At 38.1% G+C, this 22,127-nt stretch overlaps 1 protein-coding gene across 1 annotated transcript in view; it reads right to left on the bottom strand.

The window, feature by feature from the left end:
* Positions 1 to 22,127, bottom strand: part of zranb2 (zinc finger, RAN-binding domain containing 2) — a 34,045-nt gene that overhangs the window by 4,435 nt on the left and 7,483 nt on the right. Inside the window, exons 3-8 of the mRNA XM_080195566.1 lie at positions 18,970 to 19,078; positions 18,694 to 18,776; positions 16,332 to 16,408; positions 10,713 to 10,844; positions 7,873 to 8,030; positions 3,053 to 3,139 (exon numbers count right to left, since the gene is read on the bottom strand). Coding sequence (XP_080051692.1) covers positions 3,053 to 3,139; positions 7,873 to 8,030; positions 10,713 to 10,844; positions 16,332 to 16,408; positions 18,694 to 18,776; positions 18,970 to 19,078 — 646 coding nt within the window. The remainder of the gene's footprint in view (positions 1 to 3,052; positions 3,140 to 7,872; positions 8,031 to 10,712; positions 10,845 to 16,331; positions 16,409 to 18,693; positions 18,777 to 18,969; positions 19,079 to 22,127) is intronic.

Genomic DNA, 22,127 nt, shown 5'->3' with positions numbered 1-22,127 from the left:
TAAAATGTGCAAAACAGAATATAACTTGCAATATAGTAAAAGGAGATGCTGGAATCTGAAATCAAACCAGAAAATGCTGGAACACCTCAGCAGGTCTGACAGCATTTATGGAGAGATCAGAGCTAACGTTTCAAGTCTGGGTTCAGACTTGCTGAGATTTTGCAGCATTTTCTGTTTTTGTTATGATGTAACTTGCAGTGTTTGGAAATGGGCAAAGTTTCTGAATATATGCTACTTGATGTTTCAAAAATTAAACTCGCCCTAATTTAAAATGTACAAACATTTATATCACTATTGAAAAATATTGCTTCCATATTTAAAGTTGAACTTTGCGCTTTAATAAAATAAAAACAAACAAATTAATTCATTAAAGGTTACACAGCAGGCTGTTAATAATTGTAAACAGATACAAAGCTACTTGTCAAAAACAAAGACAAGGTACAAATTTCCTAGCAATAAATAATAAACTAAATTACATATATTACTTCAGTTATTATGTTCTGGCCACCAATTATAAATGTTTGGAAGGAGACTGAGTGATGCTCAGAATTTCGCTTTGAAAAGGTCTGAGGTATTTAACAAGTACCTGTTAGCTTACTTTATACAGTGTTGGAAACCAAGGTAACCCCAGCACAGTTTAATAATCAAGTATGAAAGAACGAAATGTGACAACTAATTGCATTCTAAGATGGCCACATGGACTTAATCTTATTTCATGGAGATCAAGTCCTCTATAAGCAAAAGGAGGCAAAGTACAGAATTTAAATAATTTGACAAAGTATTTAAACAGTTCTGCAAATGATGTGCCAAAACAGAAATAAAAAGGTGAGGAAATCGTATTTGTTTGATAAGCTACAAACTAGTGGAAAATTGGCAAAGGATAAATTGGTTGTAAAACAAAGTAAATACTAGAGCATACGAGCATAATTAGGGGAAAGCAATGTTCCATCATTAGGCTTTTCATAATCTTGGATCCTATACAACTCCAAAATAATTAAAATGTGATATCATCTGTTTTGGATCATTAAAAGGAAAAATCTGAGTTTTTTTTTTAAAATGTTGAAAGCTAGTGAAGATCTAAGGAGATTTAGGGGTCATGTCCACAAATCACTCAAATGTAGCAGTCAGATACAAGACTTAAAAGACCAATGGAATGTTAGGCTTCACATTTAGAGAGTTGGAATATGAGAGAGGGAGGGGAGGTGAGCTATTCAATAGCCATACAAAAGGTCTGATCAGAATTCATTTCAGGGTACTGTTCTAGGACCAAACTCTAGCAAGGATATAGTGGTCTCAAAAGTATAGTGGAAATTCAGCAGGATATTAAATTATGAAATGAGATAAATTCAACTATATATAAATTTCTTGGAATACAAAAGGCTAAGGGATGATTTGATCCAAAGTTTTAGAACTTTGGAAGGAACATTTTCTGCTGATGAGGGAAGCATAGCTCAGGGGATAACCTTAAAATCAGAGCCAGGCTATTCAGGAGAGAAATTAGGAAGCACTTCTACACACAAAAGGTTGAATGAAGTGTGGAACTCCATCCCACAAAAATAAACAGATGTCAGTTAGTCATTTTAAACCAGAGCTTGATAAGATTTTTGTTAGCCAAGTGTATTAAGGAATATGGAGCCAAGGTGGATGGATAGTTTATTTACCCATTAGTCATGATCTCACTGATTGGCACAAAGGCTTGCCTGGGGAAAGGAAGGGGTCCGGAAGAGATACAGTGAATTATTTACTCCTGTTCCTATCTTGTTCCATTATGTTATACTTAAATCCATTCTCACTTACTCATTACTGACTGTGTAAATATGCATTGTAATTGGTACCAGAAATCAAACAAATCTGGATTGCTAAAAATTTGTTAACCAACCAGTCCATTTCTTACAATGCAATTGAGATTTTAGGACTTTTATTAATTAAATCTACTCAACATTGCATAGAACAGACTTGGCCTTGCACTACATGTTTCAACAAACAATTAATATTATGTTGCTATACAGGTGTTGAGGATGTTTGTTCTTAATTGGAGGTAAAGTTTGCAGACTTCAGTCACCTATTAAATCTATTAAAAAATACTAATATAAACATACAATGATCTGGATCATAAAGTTACATTTCATAATGCTTTTTGCTCTCAGGCAGCAAACCTTTCCTGATATTGGTGATTATCAATTGTTGTCTGGTATTTCCTGTCCTTTTACTTCAATAGCAAACACTATACTGAAGAAAATTAACTGCATTTATAAAGAGATTTTGTAATTTGGTCCAAAATTTTCCTCTTAAAAGCTGTTCTCTTAGACGGTGTGCCAGCTGTTCTCTGGCAAGTAGTATTAACTAATTCAACATGGAGTTCACATGTCCAAGGAGAGGGACTTCTGAGCACAATGCACTTACTTACCTGAGAAAGTCACACTTTTCCAGCAGGGGGTGAATACATATAATTAGTAACACTGGTGCATTTCTATTCCCTTTAACTTGGTGACTAAAATCAATTTTATCAATTCTACTGCCAACCAGGTCAAGCTAACATATCCAAATTATACAAGATGTGGATCAAACCAAGGACATTATTTGCTAATATAAGCACAGTATCTTATGGGACAATACATATACCTATTAAGTTTAATCTTTAAGTTTATGCTAAATCTATTTTACAGATAATTAATAATTGCAGCCAACTCAAGATAACAAGGTAATTATTTCACTTCTGTGCTCACCAGACCAGTTTTTATTTTAAAGCAATTGGACAAAAATCAAATATTGGTCAGTTCAGAAGCAGAACGTTTACCCCAAACTGTTATTAAGCTCGACATTACTGCGGGCAGGAAACTAAAATGGTTGAATAATACACTGACCCTTTCAGGTTATAAAATATCCTTTCAGGTTGATGCAAATCCAGGAATGAAGTCAACTGTGGTCCTATTTGAATGGCAATGGTAATAATGATGGTATGAAAATGTCAATATCAAAAGGAGCTTAGGTGTCCTTGCCCTAGAAGTACTTTTTAAACTCTCCTAGAAGGAGAGAATGTTACCCCATTCACCTTGACTTCGACCGGGGTGATCTAGATTGACCTCTGGAGCTGGAACGTGACCTGGATCTGGAAGTGGTAGAACTTCTGGTCCGGGACCTGCAATAAAATGGTAAATATTTTCCAATACTAAGTTTATATTTCAAACTATATAAAAACTGGAACTAGAAACACTTCAATTTCACACAATTCATAAAGCTACTCAATGCTGTTTACTAACTACCACATACAAAAGAAAACAAATCAGCCTTGTAGCCAAGCTGAGAGAATAATGGAAATTAAGTCATATTTTCCAGTGCTGATTACACAAAGTCCCGATAAAACAATCCCTCATCCGTTACAAAAAGACCTCATCACTGCCCACTTTTAGAATCATTGATCACAGAACACCATTTGTATTCTTTTAAAATGGGTAGATAGCAAATAGAGATTTTAAGAAACAAAATGTTAACCCAAGGGTCACTATAAAACACGAGATGGACATCCAGCTAAAAGTAATTCTAGCATGGTTATTTAGAAAACTGTTCTTATTGCAACATTTCATACTACTTCCTACAAATAGGAAGCATAATTAAAATTCATCAATTAAAACAGCTTGCTTTTCAAAGAAAAAGAAAACAGAAGTGCAGTCATCTCTTCACTCATGTGGAAACATGCATGGTCAACCAAGCACAGTTTGTGCATGAGTTTGGAAAAGTATGTGACAATAGGCAACATTGACTTTAATTTCTCAGCCATCCTCGTTCCCACCAATTTACATTGGTTCCAGTACAAGTTATTTCTGGATTTAAGCTTTAACAAAATTAGTGAAAACTAACATTAAAATTGCTAGTCTCATTCATTCATGTGGCCAAACTTCGCTTGATTATATTTTTATTTTTCTAGCTTCATTACAACAACTTTTCAAAACCACTATGAAATGGTAAGATATTATTGACGAGTGTCAAGTCTCAATTATTGCAAATCAATTCATTACATAATTAGTTGCTTGTGTTATAAACGACTTGACTGAGCACAGCCAAAACAAAAAATTGTAACCAAGACATCACAATAATGAAGAACAATTCAAAGGGATTGGGTGAATTTCCAGTTAATCTAACCAATAGGCAGAATCAATATTTACATTAATTGGCTTTAAAAGTTCACATGGGGAATTAAAATGGACCAACTGATGAATGGAATTGTCAGTATAGGAAAGATCAGGAGTTGGCAAATTAAAAACAAGCAAGCTACTGGGCTGGATTAACAGAAAACAAGGGACAGCACAAAAAGGAGCATCACAGGATTATTAGTGGAGGAGGCCATTCAACCCATTGTACATCAACTCTCTAAACGAGCAATTCACTAGTGCCATTGCCCATCTTTGCTCTGCAAAGCACTTGTGCATTCCAGGTCTTAATCATTCCCTGCTTGAAAAAAAATACCTTTGTTTCTTTTGCCAATGATTTTTAATCTGCACCCTTGTTTTCTTGATTCTTTTAAAAATGGGTAGATAGCAACAGTTTCTTGCTATCTCTGTCCAGAATCAGCCTTCTCGGCTTCAAAGATAATAGTCTCAACTTCCTAGCCTATTTTCATAGCTGAAGATCCTCACCCCCAAGCCCTTCTTGTGAAATTTTTCTGCACTCTCTCTCTCCGAGCTTCTCTGTATCATTTTGAATTTCTACACTATCTTCCCCACAGTTCACAATTCTTCCAAATTTTGAATCACATGCAAGTTTTGAGGTTGTACCCTGTATCACAGCCTAAGTCATTAATATAAATCAGTAAGAGCAGGGGTTCCTATGGGGAACTCAACCACTGACCCTCTTCTACTAGCCTGCCTCCATTACAAAAGAAATCGGTTAACCACCAGCCTATTTTCTATCAATTTTTTATCTACGTTCCCGCTGTCCCTCTTATTCCACGAACTATAACTTTGCTTACAGGTCCGTTGTCTGGCACTGGAGCAAATGCCTTTTTGGAAGTCCACACAGCATTTCTTTCAATCTTACCTGTATTTCTTAAATAATGTTGAACTTAAGCACAACTTTCCCTGAAAAAATCCCTGCTGGTTTTCCTTAACTAACCAGCATTTGACCAAGTGACTATTAATTTTCTAAAAGCTTTCCACATCACAAAAATTGAACTGACTGGCCTGTAATTACTGGCCTTATGGACTTGAAGTTTATTTATACGGTGTGTCTCCATTTTGAAGTGCCCTCTCCTTGCTTGCCCTTCATTGCAGGCTGCAGCTCCTTTGAAGCTGGAAGGCCGATGATCTGCCTTCCAATGTCCAGAGCCTGCCAGCCTTAATTAATTGGATGGCAAGCCCACCTTCAAGTAGGCTTATATTAACACTGCAGTAAGTTACTGTGAAAATCCCTTAGTCGCAGTTAGGTACACGAAGGGAGAATTTAGCATGGCCAATGTGCCTATGCATCCTTTGAGTTAGAGTGCAATATTTGCAACTACCCAGTTCTCTGGCAGCTTCCAATTCTAAGGAAGGCTGGAATATTACGGCCAGAGCCGCAACAATTTCCACTCTCACTTCCTCAGTATCCCTGGAAGCCTTGCATCTGGTCTTGGTGCCTGTTAACTTTAAGACAACATAGTTAATACCTCGAGTGTATTAACTGCTTCATCTTTCATTTTGAACTGGATAGCTTCTCCTTACTTGATAAAAATCAGTTGCAAAGTAACCATGCAACAACTCAGCTCTGCCCTCTACTCCATCCGCAAATCCCTTTTTTGGTCCCTAAACAACCACCTTTACTATTTATCTGCTGATAAAAGACTTTGGGATTCCTTTCAATGTTATCTCCTATCTCTTTTCATATTTCCTTTTCACTTATTTGCTTTGTTTCCCTCTAAACCTATGTATATATGATTCTCCGTTTTATTACCCATGAGAAACGTCGCAAGTATTTTTCCTCATTTTAATCTATATATTTTTTCTTCATCTAGGGAGCTCTGATTTGTTTGCCCTACCTTTCCCCTTCAGGCGAATATTGAGATTGTTCCCAAATGCTCTCTTCTTTGAAGATAACCCATTTTTTAATGTACCATTATCCTATCAATTTTTGATTCAATTTATTTGGCCCAGATCCATTCTTACCCATTGAGGAAACTGGATTTCCCCCATTAATTATTCTTACTCTGGATTGTGCTTTATCTTTTTCACAGCCAATGTCTTATGATACAATGATTGCATGATCACCAATCAATCTACCTCATTCCCAAGAGCTAGGTCCAACACTGCCTCTTTTTCACTGGGCTAGAAAGAGACTGTAGTAAATTTTCCTGAACACACAGTAGGAATTACTGCCTTCTCTATCATTTACACTACTATTCCATTGACCATCAACTCTTTCTGTATCATGCAAGGTGTTTCTCATGTTATTTGGATTACTGTACACAGTTCTGATCCCCAGTTAAAGTGAGCAATTACTACCCGAGAGTACATAAGGAAGCAAAAAAAAAATTCAAATGATATAAATGTAAGTTACAATGGAAAGTAAAATGGTACACGTGCTTTATAAAAAGAGAAAAAAACTTTCAAGTGCTCCTGCCATTAGTGAATAGAAAGATTAACATCACTGATCCAGACAAAAGGTTTCAAAGAAAGTGGGTAACTGAAATGGATATAAATAGGTTTGAGGCCAATTGGTTACATTTGCTCACTTTCCTATTTTTATCAATTATAAACAGGTTCTTGATAAAATACACAGAGGGAGTCTTCCTTCTATAAGCACCTGAACAGAAAGTAAATGATTGAGGAATATGACAAAGTAGATAAATAAGACTATGGTAATATTAAAGGAGGACCAAGTCTTTAGGCCTCTCCATACCTTCACTTCCCCCACCCAACAATTTCTAAAACACAGCCAGTCCTTGCTTAATGTCACCTCTGTTTAACAATGATAATATTGTGCATGTTCCATTTAATTTTGCCAGATTTACTTTAGCATTGTTTGCAAGACTTCCTCTTCTGTGGCCTTCCTACTCACAAAACCTTTCCCCCAATTGTATGCCTTCGTGCCTCTTCCCTACTCACTGTCACCTCTGCCATCCGCCCTTGCTCACAGGCCTCGTCTCTTGTTCTCTGTTCTTGCACTAGACTCTAGCATCAGTTCTCGCAGCTGCTCGCTCCAAGCTGCCACCTCCTGTGCTGAATTCCCTCTGAAGTCCTTCCCTCCATCTTGTGGCAGAGGTTGGTCAGCGCAGACAGTTCCGGGATTTCAGCTGATAACTGCAACTTCACCAACCAAATTCCGTCACTAGATGGAGTCTGGTCGACCCAAATACTGTTCAGTACAGGAATCTGGTTGTAACATTTTAAAAATCTGATACTGCATTGTATTTTTTCTATTTAATAATGCAGTTTATTTTGCAAGGAATGCATAGTGCTATGGTACAGTATTTCAACTTGTACATCAAATATTTCTTGCCTCAAAAAAAATCAAAGGAACCTAACTCGGGCTTCAACAATGATTCATTTAAAAGTTTTTAGTTTCAGGAATGCAACCACAACTTTTGAGTGAGGAGATACCATACAAGTCTCAGAACTTTGGAAATAAATTCACGTTCTAGCACCTAAAAACAAAAAATTATTAAAGTCTTATGGCTAAAGATCTTATGATTGCAATTTTTGATCTTATGACAACTACAGAATACATTTGATATTGCAATATTTTAGGTGATCCAATAGCAGCCATCTAAAGGAAGGAATGTAACTTCAGATGCAAGACTTGACTCAAAACTTCATATCACATGAATAAACATTTAAAAGAAAGAAGTTAAACTGATACTGACATTTTGCCCGGTGTCACCCTTGACCTGTACCCGTTTACCTGGACCTTGAACTGGAATGAGCAGCGGAAGACGACGAAGATCGAGATGAGCGTGACTTAGAACGACTTCTGCTTTTGGGAGGCTTCTTTTCATCTTCACTTGCATCCAGGTTGTACTTTGAGAGATCCCCATCTTCATCATCATCGTCGTCGTCATCCTGTAAAGTGTTGTAAGTTTATGCTAGCACGTACGGAATTGAATATTCCTGACCTCTCAATTTAATAGAAGTTGCAAAAAAGAAATATAGATAGATCTGTTACATGTTCAAAACAAATTTTTTCATTTGTTAGCTTTCCTCTCCAAAGTAGCTCCCTGAATATATTGGTCTTAGACGGGCTTCAAATAATTAATGTAGCTTCAGCACTGGAGGTGACAGCTGTGGGATGAGCAGCTGCGAGAACTGATGCTAGGATCTAGTGCAAGAACAGAGAACAAGAGATGAGGCCTGGGAGCAAGGGCAGGTGGCAGCCAGTGGGGAAAAGGCACACAAGTGGGGGAAAGGTTTTGAGAGTAGGAAGGCCACAGAAGGGGAAGTCTTGCAAACAATGTTAAAAGTAAATCTGGCAAAATTAAATGGGACATGTATGGTATTATCATTGTTAAACAGAGGTGACATCAAGCAAGAACTTGCTGTATTTTAGAAATTGTCAACATTTATGATTCAATCAAGGAAAGTCAACTTTTCTTGGTATGGCCCAAATGGAAATCAATTGGTTTGCAACATTTCACCAGTGATTAGCTTTAGAAACAGAATTCACAAACTGGGATGAAGTCATTTTGAAAGCAACAAAATATAACACTCTGGTAAATTAATCTTGTTTGTTTAACGCATTGTCGTTTTTTCTTCTACAGGTGGGATTTAAAATATGGTTTACTCCCAAATAATGTTTTCTATTCAATAATGATTCAGGAATATGATAGAAAGCTGGTCCTTTTTTTGATCTAAAATGGAAAACAGCTCGAATCTTGCAGCATCTTTTACACAAAGTCCATAAAAGCCCTAACAACGAATGAGTTACTTTTCTTGAAGTGTTGTAACTCTTTTGTTATCACAATATAGATCAGTTTGGTTATGCGTCAGAGGGAGCACCCATTTAATTCAAATGATTGGATTTTAAATAACGTGCGACAACTTCTACTAATATCGTGCCTTTACTGCAGTAAAGGTGTTCTAAATTAGACATATATTCCATTATAATCGATTAGCTGCTGAGGTTAAGAGTCAAATATTTAAATTTAGACTAAACTGTGTTTGTCAATTTTGCTTTGCATTTCTCAGCCAGTCGTCAAATTAGGAAGTTTGCCTAAAGCCAGAGGGAAATCTTGGTAGCTAACATTCAGGGAACTCTTGGTTGGTACAGTTTAATGCAGCAGAATTGTCCCCTAATTTCTGAAATAAATGACAAGCTACCGATCAGTTATTGAACTTAAATTTGACCACATATAATTGCATTAATGGGCAAATATACAAATATGCCTGCTTTAATGAAGTTGCCAACAAAAGAATCCTAAACGTCACTGCAGGAAGTGTTTATTCAAAAGCCTTCTGAAGTCTAGGATTCAGTGAGGCCACATGTGAACAACAGCTGAAATACAGCAACATGGTTTTGTTTGATTCCTGAACTTGCTATAAATTAGGTCTGGGTCATAAGGAGTGAGAGCTGACTTAAATGATCTCATAGTAAAAACACCAAAATAATACATTTAGTTGAAACTACTATGCAAAGTCAACTATGATTGTGTGGAGTGACCAAATAAAATGTAGGACCTTTTGTGGTAGAGTAAAATTTTTAAAAACAAGCTCAAAGGGTAGCATGTGCCTCATTATTTATGGTACAGATGTAGTTTTTTTTAAAATAACTTAATTTCCGAGTTTACTTTATGAACAAAATACCCTTCTCATCTGAGACGAATACATCTCCAAATGATGGGGTGGATTTTCATCGAGGCAGGCACATGAACCATAGAATCCCTACAGTGCAGAAAAAGGCCATTCTGGCATTGAGTCGGCACTAACACTTCAAAGGAGCATCCCACGAAGGCCCTCTCCTCTATCCTATATCCATAATCCCACACGTTCACTATGGCCAATCCATAAACATCTTTGGACTGTGGGAGGAAGCCAGAGCACTTGGAGGAAATCTACACATACATGGGAAGAATGTGCAAATTCCAAATAGGAAGCTTCCTGATTGTCACATCTGTCAATGTCCAGAGAAGCAGCTTTGACATTTACTTCTGGACCAAACTTTACTCCATTGCAGGTGGGATCTGAGCCCACAATCCCTGGCTCAGGAGGCCAGTGCCTTATCCATTACGTCAACGGGGCTGTACAATGAGTTAGGAAAATTCACAATTCGACGTGCGCACGCAAGTGCTGAGTTCAGGCCAGCTGGTTCGATGGAGTTTGGAGGTAATCACGGAGATGCCAGTTGCCAAAGTGGAGTGTTTAAAATGCCTTTTACAGTCATCTCTTGCCTTTGTTAATTCCACTGCATTGAACGTACTTGGCAGCTATATAAAGAAAATGTGTTTTGAGAGACCATCAGAGAATAAACTAAAAATACAGGGACTAGTATCCACCATGTTTTCCCCCAAAATACTGACTTTCAGCATAATTCTAAGGAGAAATATTTACTAGGCCTCAGATTTTCTGCCTTCCTTCTCCATCCCTATTTCCAACAGGTCAGCAATGCTAACTATTTTAACTGCAGCCGTGTCTCTTTCACACTAATACTCAAGGTTAAGGACCTTGTCAAAATAAATACCATTTTCTTAATGCAACTGTACATAGAGATACATGCATGCACAGTGTCTGCTTAAAAATAGAATAACTCACGTCTAGTTTGTATTTGGACAGATCTCCATCCTCATCATCATCCTCTTCATCTTTTTCACTTTCAATTTCTTCTTGCAAGATAGTTTTGGGTCCAACTGGTTTTCCACGGAATTTCTTCTTTTTCCTTCCAAACTAATTTAGGAAACAAATAAAGGACATTATTCCAAATGTGGCCTCTAATTTGAAATTCCTTTACAACTGCATCAAAAAAAAAGCAGTTTTGAAATTGCAAAATATGAAAAATGTTGCTTAGCGAGTATGGGTAGCTCAGGGCTAAATTAAAAAGCAGAACTTTAAAAAGTTCTATGGATTCCTACCTGAGCCACAGGCAATTTGGAGTAGAGAAAGTAAGGTTAAGGTATTAAATGCGTGACTCAGATTGGAGAGAGAAATAGGTTTCAACTCAAGGCACTGGCACCAGTACTGGGGAACATGGGAGCTGCATTATTGAGATGTAATCATATAAAGCGTGCTGGGATACACATTCCGGTGAATCATAACTGAGATGGATCAGGATGATTGCAACTAAACTATGGGGACAATGGATCAGCTGAGAAAAGATGTGATAAACTGCGAGAGAAGACAAGGAAAGATGTGCTAGTTTGAATGCAACAGGACGGAACCACATTTACTAGCATACAAGGTGAGAAGTTGCAAAAATAAAACAACGGTACTCGGTGCACACAGTATTTGCAACAAGGTGGAAGAATTGATGACATAAATGGAAGTCAACAGCTATGATTTAATTGCCATTTTGGGAACATGGCTGCAGGGTCATCAATGCTGGGAACTGAGTGTGCAAGGGTATTCGACATTTAGGAAAGATGTAAGAAAAGGAGGTGGAGATAATAAAGGATGCAATGAGTACATTACTGAGAGGATCTTAGATTATAAAATCAGGATGTAGAATCAATTTAGATGGAGTTAAGAAACAACAAACATTGGCAAGAGTTGCTTATAGGTCAAACATTGGTGGTAATGTAGGGTACTGCATAAATCAGGAAGTTAGAGGGTACATGTAGCAAGTGTAATATAGCAATCATGGGGGACTTCAATCCACAGACTAGGTAAATCTAATTAACACTAACTCTGCAGAAGACCAATCCCTGGAACATATAGATGTTTTCTAGAACAACAGATTAAGGAACAAACTTAAAAAAAAGGGTTTAGATCTGGCCCTGTGCAATTAGAATGGGCTAATAAATAAATTGTTGTAAAGGGCCCTTGAGACAAGAGTGACCATAATGAGAAATTTTACATTAAGATTAAGTTACAAAGTTCAATTCAAAACTAGGATCTTAAATCTAAGCAAAGGTATGAAAGGCAAATTGGTTGGATAGATTGAAAAACTATACTAAGGAGGTATATCGGTAAACAGCAATGGCTAGCATTTAAAGAGTCAATATGTGGTATGAAGTGAATTTAGATTCCTTGGAGCAACAAAACAACACAGGAAAGACTATTAAATCATGGCTAACACGAGAAGTTAGAGATTGGATCAAAGGAAGAGAACATAAGAACATAAGAAATAGGAGCAGGAGTAGGCCATCCAGCCCTTCGAGCCTGCCCCGCCATTCAATAAGATCATGGCTGATCTGTCGCTGCTCAGTTCCACTTTCCCGCCCTCTCCCCATAACCCTTAATCCCCTCTCCTATCAAAAACCCATCAACCCGCGTCTTAAAAATATTTAGCGAGGCAGCCTCCACCACTTCAACGGGCAGAGAATTCCAGAGATTCACCACCCTTTGAGTGAAGAAGTTCCTCCTCAACTCCGTTCTAAACCGCCCCCCTTTTATCTTGAGGCTGTGCCCCCTAGTCCTATTGTCTTTTTTGAGCGGGAAGAGTCTTTCCACCTCTATCCTATCCATCCCATTCATCATCTTATACTTCTCAATGAGATCTCCTCTCATTCTTCTAAACTCTAACGAGTACAAGCCCAGTTTATTCAGCCTCTCCTCATAGCTCAACCCCCTCAACTCCGGTATCAGCCTAGTAAATCTCCTCTGCACTCCCTCCAAGGCCAAAATATCTTTGCGCAGGTGCGGCACCCAAAAATGCACACAGTACTCCAGTTGCGGCCTCACCAATGCCCTATACAGCTGCAGCAAGAGGTCTATTAAATTACCAAAGTGTTATTGCCCTTCACTCTATAAACAAATCCTTCTCTAATTCTGAAGTGATTCTAGAGTCTAAGAAAATCCACACTTTTTCTTCTGTGATCACGATTTTTAAACTACCCTTCCCATCACTTTCTTCCCAGCTTGTTTGAATTAGCAAGTGCAAGAAATCCAGGGATTTCTTCACTTCCAAGACCCGTGCTTCTTAAGCACCGCCTCCAAACGCCTCTCATGTCATAAACATTTCTTTACCAACACACCCCGTCCCCACTCTGTCAGCTCCTCAGAAACCCACATCTTGTCTCCTCGTTCTTCCCCATGATGCAATTATCTTTCTGACCACAATAATTGCTGACATTGTTAATGACTCCTTTGAAATGTCCAAACTCAAAGATTACCTCTCCAATACATCTTCCAAATGCTTGCCTGACAACATAATCAGTATTCTTTTTAATTATTATTGGATTAGTCCACTGAATGTTACTTTGATTGACAATCCTTGATTGCCCTGAATATATAGATATTGGATCACTTGAGAGCAAAAGTCAACTGCATAGTATAGGCGAAGTACACTGAACAGAACATCAGACAGACTGCATCCTGTGGGATGGATTTCAGGACAAAGAATTCTGGAGTACAAAACTCTCAATGTCTCATTAGGATTCTGGGCCACAGCAAGACCCACCAACCCAGTTGCTCTCTTCAGGATTCTGGCCACTGCCACCCCTGTGCTGTCCACAATACTTCAACTGACGCCTATGCAGCAATTTAGACTTGAGTATTCTTTCTGAAGCAATGTTAATCAGCCCAATGGTAGTGGTGGGAAAATCCGTGTCTGTCTTCAAAAAAAGTGTGCAAGAGGAGTCAGGTAGTACAGCCGCCTGGTGCATTCAAAGGGGACAAGCTGGAAGAATCCCGCTCAGTAGGCTTGAAAATAAACTTTAATAGGGCAAATACTAGTACTGGATTCATTTTATTAGGCTATGCATTATCAGAGTTAACACCAGTGGCTCTCATTTTTGACCAGCAACCTGCTCTCCCCTACCACTATAACACCTAGACAGATAACCTTTTGGCTAAGTTCAAGTTTCAAATCAAGCCTAGAATGGGGTGCAATGCCTCAATCTTGTGGGGAACCTGAATTGGATTCATTTGGAATTTGAATTTGGAGAAGACCATGAATGGATTCCAACCTTCCCCAATCCAGTCTGAGTATTGGCTTTGTAACATTAAAGATGAGTGTTCTCTCTCTGCTCCTGAATCTATTAAAGCAGAGCAGCTGTTCTTCTTGGGAGCTCAACTTCCGACATTTCAGCAAATAAAGTTCCTCCAAATAGACTCTGTCTCTTATTAAAAAGTATGCTTTTGCCAAGTCTAAACAACATTTTCCTTTCAGACTAAGGGCAAGAGGATTACTCTTGGTCTGAAAGTGACATTACTGTACAAGAAAGTGAACATCAATTTATGCTTTACAGTGTATATACCAGTGATAAGGAAGGACTATAGAAAGATAATCAGCCATGGATATCTAAGGAAATAAGGGAGGGTATCAAATTGAAAGAAAATGCATACGAAGTGGCAGAGATTAGTGAGAAGCGAGAGGATTGGGAAATCTTCAAAGGTCAGCAGAAAGCAACAAAAAAAGCTTTAAAGAAAATTAAGGTGGATTATGAGAGTAAACTTGCTCAATATAAAAACATAGCAAAATTTCTACAAATATGTAAAAAGCAAAAAGAGTGGCTAAAGTAAACATTGGTCCTTTAGAGAAGGGCGATGCAATAACTGGAAGTGAGAAAACAGCTGAGGCACTGAATAGGTATTTTGTGTCGGTCTTCACAATGGAAGGCAAATAACATGCCAAAAATTGATGACAGGAAGGCTATGTCTGATGAGGACCTAGAAACTATCACAAAAGAGGTAGTGTTGGGGAAGTTGATGGGGCTAAAGGTAAACAAGCCTCCTGGTCCTGATGGAATACATCCCAGCGTATTAAAAGAGATGGTGGGAGAAATAGCAATGCACTAGTGGTAATTTATCAACATTTGCTGGAGTCTGGAGCGGTTCCCGCAGATTGGAAAACAGCAAATGTGATGCTACTGTTTTAAAAAAAAAAGGAGTTAGACAAAAGGCAGCTAAACTATAGACCGGTTAGCTTAACTTCTGTAGTAGTGAAAGTGCTCAAATCTATCGGCATAGAAGAAATAATGAGACATCTGGATATAAATTGTCCCACTGGTAAGACGCAGCATGAGTTCATGGAGGGAAGGTCATGTTTGACTAATCTGATGGAATCCTTTGAGAACATTTAATGTACAGTTGACAACAGGGAACCTGTGGATGTGGTGTATCTGGATTTTCAAAAAGCATTTGACAAGGTGCCGCACCAATGACTGCTACATAAGATAAAGGTGTATAGTGTTAAAGGTAATGTATTGGCATAGATAGAAGATCGGTTAACCAACAGAAAGCAAAGAGTGAGGGTAAACGGGTATTGTTCTGGTTGGCGATCAGTGACTAGTCAAGGATAAGTGTTGGGACCGCAATTGTTTACAATTTACAGAGATGATTTGAGTTGGGGGCCAAGTGTAGTGTGTCAAAATACACAGATGACACTAAGAAGGGTGGCAGAACCAAGTGTGCAGAGAACAATGAAAGTCTGCAAAGGGATATAGATAATCTAAGTGAGTGGGCAAGGGTCTGGCAGATGGAGTACAATGTTAGTAAATGTGAGGTCATCCATTTTGTAGGAACAACAGCAAAATGGGCTATTATTTAAATGGTAAAAAATGGCAGCATGCTGCTGTGCAGAGGGATCTGGGTGTCCTTGTGCATGAATCACAAGGAGTTGGTTTGCAGGTGCAGCAGGTAATCAAGGCAGGAAATGGAATTTTATCTTTCATTGCTACAGGGATGGAGCTTAAAAATAGTAAGGTTACGTTGCAACTATATAAGGTGCTGGTGAGGCCACACTTGGAGTACTGTGTACAGTTTTGGTGTCCTTACTTGAGAAAGGATACACTGGCTTATGAGGAGAGACTGAGTAGACTGTGGCTATACTCTTTGGAATTCAGAAGAATGAGGGGAGATCTTTAGAAATACAAGATTATGAAGGGAATAGACAAGACAGATGCAGGGAAATTGTTTACACTGCGGGTGATGCTAGAACTCGGGAGCATAGCCTCAAAATAAGGGACAGCAGATTTAGGAGAGTTGAGGAGGAACTTTTTCATACAAAAGGTTGTGAATCTGTGGAATTCCCTGCCCAGTGAAGCAGTTGAGGCTACTCATTGAAAGTTTTTAAGACAGTGATTGATAAAATTTTTGAATAGTAAAGGGATTAAGGGTTATGGTGAGTGGGTAAGTGGAGCTGGGTCCATGAAATGGTCAGCCATGATCTTATTGAATGGCAGAGCAGGCTCGAGGGGTCAGGTGGCCTACTCCTAGTTCTTGTGTTTGCATGATACAATTTCTAAAATGTCTCTTATTTATACCAAGTCTTACCTCATCGTATTCATCATCAGATTCTTCACGCTCAATGTATTCTACATTTTCTCTTTCATTAAATCCACCTCCATATCCTGTTAGAAGTGAGGTGATAATACAAGTTAAAGAAAATCTGATTAAATGCCATAAGAACTGCACTCCAAATACTGTGATTTATTAGGAGACAATGTATATTTTTAGAAAACGTAACCAAGAAATCCCAGGTCATGAATCAAAAATATGTTAATACAAAAATTAAACTAAACAGTTAATATTTGCAGACAACAAAGTCGAGTTGTGACCACAACCAGATCAGCCATGATCTTGTTGAATTGCAGGACTGGATCGAAGGACTGATAGGCCTACATCTGCTAAGTCCTATCTTCCTATATAGTGACAAAAACATATCAAGTTCCAAGCTATAAAAATTGTTAACACAGACAGGATTTTAATTACTATTAGAAATTATGTATTATACCTTTCTGTTGCATTTGCAATAATATTTAGTAATTCATTATAACCATTGAGAAGTAAACAAAGCTATAGCTGCTACACAACAAACATGCTAACTGGTCCAGAATTACAAATATTACACTACACACCAACATTTGACAGCAGTATTGTACAAATAAGTGCACAGTATTATTATACTGAGTATACAGTCAGCTAAGGACAGATTTTTTTCACTGTTAGAGCAGAATACAGAGCTTAATTTTACGCCCCAGCAATGTTATAGCCCTTAAATGGAATATCCTGTATTGAAACACAATGCCTATAGGGAGTATTCCAGATACAAACACCAACATACTATTCAGTGCGAAAATTTTCCAAACTAAAGTTAATGGCGGTGATTGTACAGGATTTAAATGTACAAGGGTAGTTTCTTTCTTCCTCCTTCCCTCCCTACCAAACAAGGTGCATGTATTTTCTCACGAGCCCCTGATCTGTTCTCTTTCCTGCTTAAATTGGCCCAATCAGCTCTTAACCACATTAATTCCAACAAAAAGTCCCCCTTTGATCTGTTTTTTAGACATCTGCTATCTGGATTCACTCCCTAAAAACTACTTTTGCCATGGATTTAGTTCCTGCTCTTCAAATTTTCTTTGATTTCTATTTATTAGTCAATTATCTCATTGAATTTTTCAAATAATAAACTGGAAAAATCTGGTTAGTGCTGTTCACTTATTTTTAAATGAGGAAGCAGCACTCTGAAATCCCTTCCAAACCATAAGGCCTAGAAAATTCACAGGAATAAGTTAACAGCTTATGAAACATAAGAAAATATGCCATTAAGTTCTCTCAGGCCAGATGATCACATCTGCACTGTAGGCCATTTAGACATACTGCTTTTGATGTTGCAGAACAAATCAAAATGTCAACAGCACTTAAGCCAAACTTCAATATTTGCTTTAGAAACACAGGATTCACATTCTACACATCCACAAAGATGAGTAGGATTTCACATTACTACACTGCATGAAATATTCTAGGTAGTCCAGAAATTACAGAAACGAGTCATTTAGTCCAACAGGTTTATGCTCCCACCTTACTCCAGCTCACCCGATGAACACGTCCCATTTATTTCTCCTTCATACATTTATCAAGTTTTGCTTTGATTATATCCAGGATTTTCTGCCTCTTCTACTCAGATAGCAATTTTCAGATTCTCAGCAATCTTTCAGTGAAGTTTCTCCTGAATTCCTTATTGAGTTTATTAGTGACCATCGACTATTTTTGACCTCGAGTCTGACAGGCCTTCAAGTGGAAATATCATCTCCATGACTATTCTATCAAACCCCTTTGGAACTTTAAATATTTTGCTCTGGCCTCTCCTCAGTTCTTTTCCCCTTACCCCAGAGAAAGCTACAGCCTGTTAAATAGTGCCCAATGTGCGTTCTGGCATTATCCTCGCAGATCCTTTTGCTACTTCCTCCAGGACTTCCATATCTCTTTTGTAATATGGAGACAGAAATGTGCACAATTCTACAAGTATTATCTAACTAAAAATCTAAATGTGGATAACCACTTTAACACAGCATTTATGCTTTTGGATTCCAGTCTCTGAAAGATTAATCTTTTGTTGAAACACAGATTTTAACATCAATGAATCAGCCCTGCTTGACTGCGGAAGGATGTTGCAAATCTGCTTGGCAAGCGGTATTCAGAACAAAGTCTCTAAAGCTTTATTCAGTTAAATCTAGATATCAAACTTATGCTCGAAATGACTTTCATCATTATAGCTTACACTGAATTGCAATTTTAAAAAATGGTGTTAGTCATAAGCTGAACACGTGGGGATATCAATTGGACTCAGATTTAAAGTTTTAGTCAGATGGCTTTTACCAGCGATATATTCTACTATTGGATATTCAGATCTCACCAGTCCTTTCTTCCAATTTGGCATACTTTGGAGTGTTGCACATGTTGCACTCTGATCTTCGTGCCCAATTCACATTCCCACAGCTAAAAATTAAAATTTCAATCATTAGTATCTACAGTTATAGCAAAATATACAAACAACCATATTCAGTTATACCCAACTGAATTTGAATAGAAAAAACTGGCACATAACTAAGAGCACTTGAATTTAACTCAAGTTTCAGAGAACTTTTATTTTGCGGTAAAATTGAACACACTTTAAATTTGATAACCTTACGTTTTACATTGCCAGTCATTGGCACTGAAGAGGCCACGGCTCTTTTCTGCAAGAGTCTTCCCAATTTCTGTTCCTCCAGCCTTCATGAGTTTTGCCTCACATGTTCTTTCTGAAGAATACATAAAAATGCTACAATCAAAATTACGACATTCTATTGTTTCAAAATCAAGCTTTAACCACGATTTCCAGCCCAGCAATCTGCCACATGATATGACAAGAGATGCACTGGAAAACTAAATCAAATTAAAAAGTTTTGACATTCAATCTGGAATTCTGTAACATTTATCTCTGCTGGGTAAGAGAACCATAGAATCACACAGTGCAGGAGGCCGCTATTCGGCCCATCAAATCTGCATCGACCACAATCCCACCCAGCCTTATCCCCATAATCCCATGCATTCACCCTAGCTAGTACCCCCTTGACACTACAGGGCAATTTAGTATGGCCAATCCACCTAACCCGTATATCTTTGGACTGCGGGAGGAAATCGGAGCACTGGTACGTGGGACACTTACCAATTAATTTCTAGGGTTGGGGTTTGGAGCCCAGGTTAATGACTGAAAGTCTCTCTGTCTTCTGGTGGTCTGACATTAAGCTTTGGCAATATCAGAATTGGCCTCCTTTTTGTTTGCACTTTCGTGAATGGCTTCTCCAAGTCCACATTCTGCAGCCTTTAGTTTCACTTTGAATAATGAGATCCACAATGACTTCAACCTGCTGCCTTGCTTTGGGGAGAAGGGCCATTGGTTGTCCACTACTGGGGCTGGCTAACCTACGTGACAATCCCTTTTTGAGATACCACAAAAAACAGGTAGTGTAAGCAGTAGAGATTTTTCACACTAGCGTTGTAAAAGGGGCAGGCTTCCCCGGTTAGAGTTAAAGACAGTGCTGTACCCTGGAGTGGGACCTTAAGCAGTCTAGGTGACAAAATTGAAAGAGCGTTTTCAGAATTGATTCAACAACTTGTCTTGCGTGTTCTTTTTTCATTTACAGAAATCCTTCTGCAGTGTCTTCACTGAAGAACTTAATCTTCGGTTTAAAAGGGAGAAGTGAGGCCAATACAAAAACCAAGGCTTGAGGACCACTCAACAGAAGATCACTATTCACTCAGCTAATCCTAACTAATCCATTTCAATTCTTCTCCTAACGCAAGTTACATGGAAGGTTGAATTAAACAATATATTGAAATACTAACCTAGGAAATTGCAGCACATATATGAAGATCCAACCTTGAAGTGGACTTAATTGATTCACGCAACTAGAAACTTTTAATTAAAAGGTTGAATTGCTTGAAAGATAAATAATTGGGCTTTGGAAATGGAAGGGGAATCACCATGGAAATAACCAACAAGGGCACATGTCAAGTAGGGAAGCTTTTCAAATTAATTTGAAAGTTAAGTCTTGAAAGTGGAATCTTTATCTATATTCCAGCCTCTACTCCTTCATCACTGTCACACTTACTGTGTGACTCTTTTTAAAAAAGAGAAATCAAGATAGTGAGCCATGATCCACATAGTACAAGGCACCACCAAGGCTGAAAATACAATCATTGAATCTACAGTGCAGAAAGAGGCCATTTGGCCCATCAAGCCTGCACTGACAACAATCCCACCCAGGTCCTATCCCAGTAATCTCTGCTAAGATCTATCTTGAGGTCATTCACTCAAGATGAGTTGCAAGTAAAGGGAGCAGAGTTTACATACAAATAAAGGGAAAAGACCCCCTGTCCATCCCATACATGTGATATCTTATGCTTCATAGTATGTACATTTTCCACTCTGTCCAAGACTGAGAGATCTCCTGGAAGAAGTGAAGATCCATATAAAAAGCCAGTCTGTTTATACATTTGGCATATTTTATAAATCAAGGCAGAGGCAAAAATCACAAAACAAAATACTCTTTCCAAAATAATCTATATTTAATTTATACGCATGGTGGTATCTAACTGATCAGAAAATACAACAAGGTCTTTCCTTTTCCAATCCATTCCCTTGGCTCAAGTGTGCTCTTGGTAAGGGCGAAGAGAAAAATCTGGATTCTCCCAACAATAGGTGACGAGCCAAGGGAAAGTACATTCAGATTAACTGATCTCTTGGAGTCACAAATTTACATACCTGCAGTAAATCGCTTAAGCTCAGGGTCCAGTAATCAATTTCCAGTTGAACAACAGAAAGAACCCGCAGTCGTAACAAACAGCTTTCTCAATATGTGCACAGAACACTTAATAATCATGCATGCATTGACGTGCAATCATCTTTTCAGGGGAGCTGAGTAACAAACACTCAAGCAAGACAAGGCTATTTGTAAACCAAACTAGCTTATAACAATCCATTCATTACTACTTGCAACATAATAAAGTACACATTTACCATTATGGGAAAAACTTAAAACTTCCTAACTACAAGCATAGTTTTTTTTCCACAGGCTAAATATACACATGCTACAATTTCCCTGTAACCTTTCTCACTCAATGGAGAAAGAGACACCTGTGTCTGGCTACTACAGGCACAGAATGTTCTAGAATTAAACTCTGGAGAAAAGAAAGTTAACATCTCAAGTCAGTTCTTTTGAAAATTGGCTCACCTGCCTGCCAAGGTTAACACCTGTTTGAAAGCCCTTCTCTAACAGGATGCATTTCCCAAAGCACTTTACTGCACAGATGGAAGCTATTCAGCCCTTCATGCTTATGAAGGGTCCTCTGTACAACTATACAATTAATCTCCCTGCACTGCCCCTTCCCCACGTCCCTGTACATTTGTTCCTTTCAAGTACTTGTCACCTTAAATTTATATTTGCCATCAACTTTAAATTGGTATATTGTGGTTACCAAACTGTCAGTCACAAACAGCTGTTATTTAATTCAGCATAACAGTTCATGATTTGGACAAGTCTATCAAATCTTCAGTTAACCATCTCTACTCAAAGGAGAACAACCCCAGTTTATATACCCAAGTTGCTCATCCTTGGTAGCAGTTCAGTATTTGCATTCTCTTTGACATCCTTCTTAAACCATGTGTACAGAACTGAACAAAATATACTAGCTGAGACCTAACCAGTGTTTTATAAAGGTTCACAATACCATCTTTCTTTCTTAACTCATTATTATCCATGCCAAAATTGTGCATTGTGGAGAGTCAAGAAAAGCATAAACCTATTT

This window comes from Carcharhinus amblyrhynchos, chromosome 9 (genome assembly GCF_965287045.1).
Source record: "Carcharhinus amblyrhynchos chromosome 9, sCarAmb.v2.hapA, whole genome shotgun sequence".
Taxonomy (NCBI): Eukaryota; Metazoa; Chordata; class Chondrichthyes; order Carcharhiniformes; family Carcharhinidae; genus Carcharhinus; species Carcharhinus amblyrhynchos.
The sequence above is the reverse complement of the archived record's forward strand: the minus strand, read 5'-3'. Positions and strand labels throughout refer to the sequence as shown.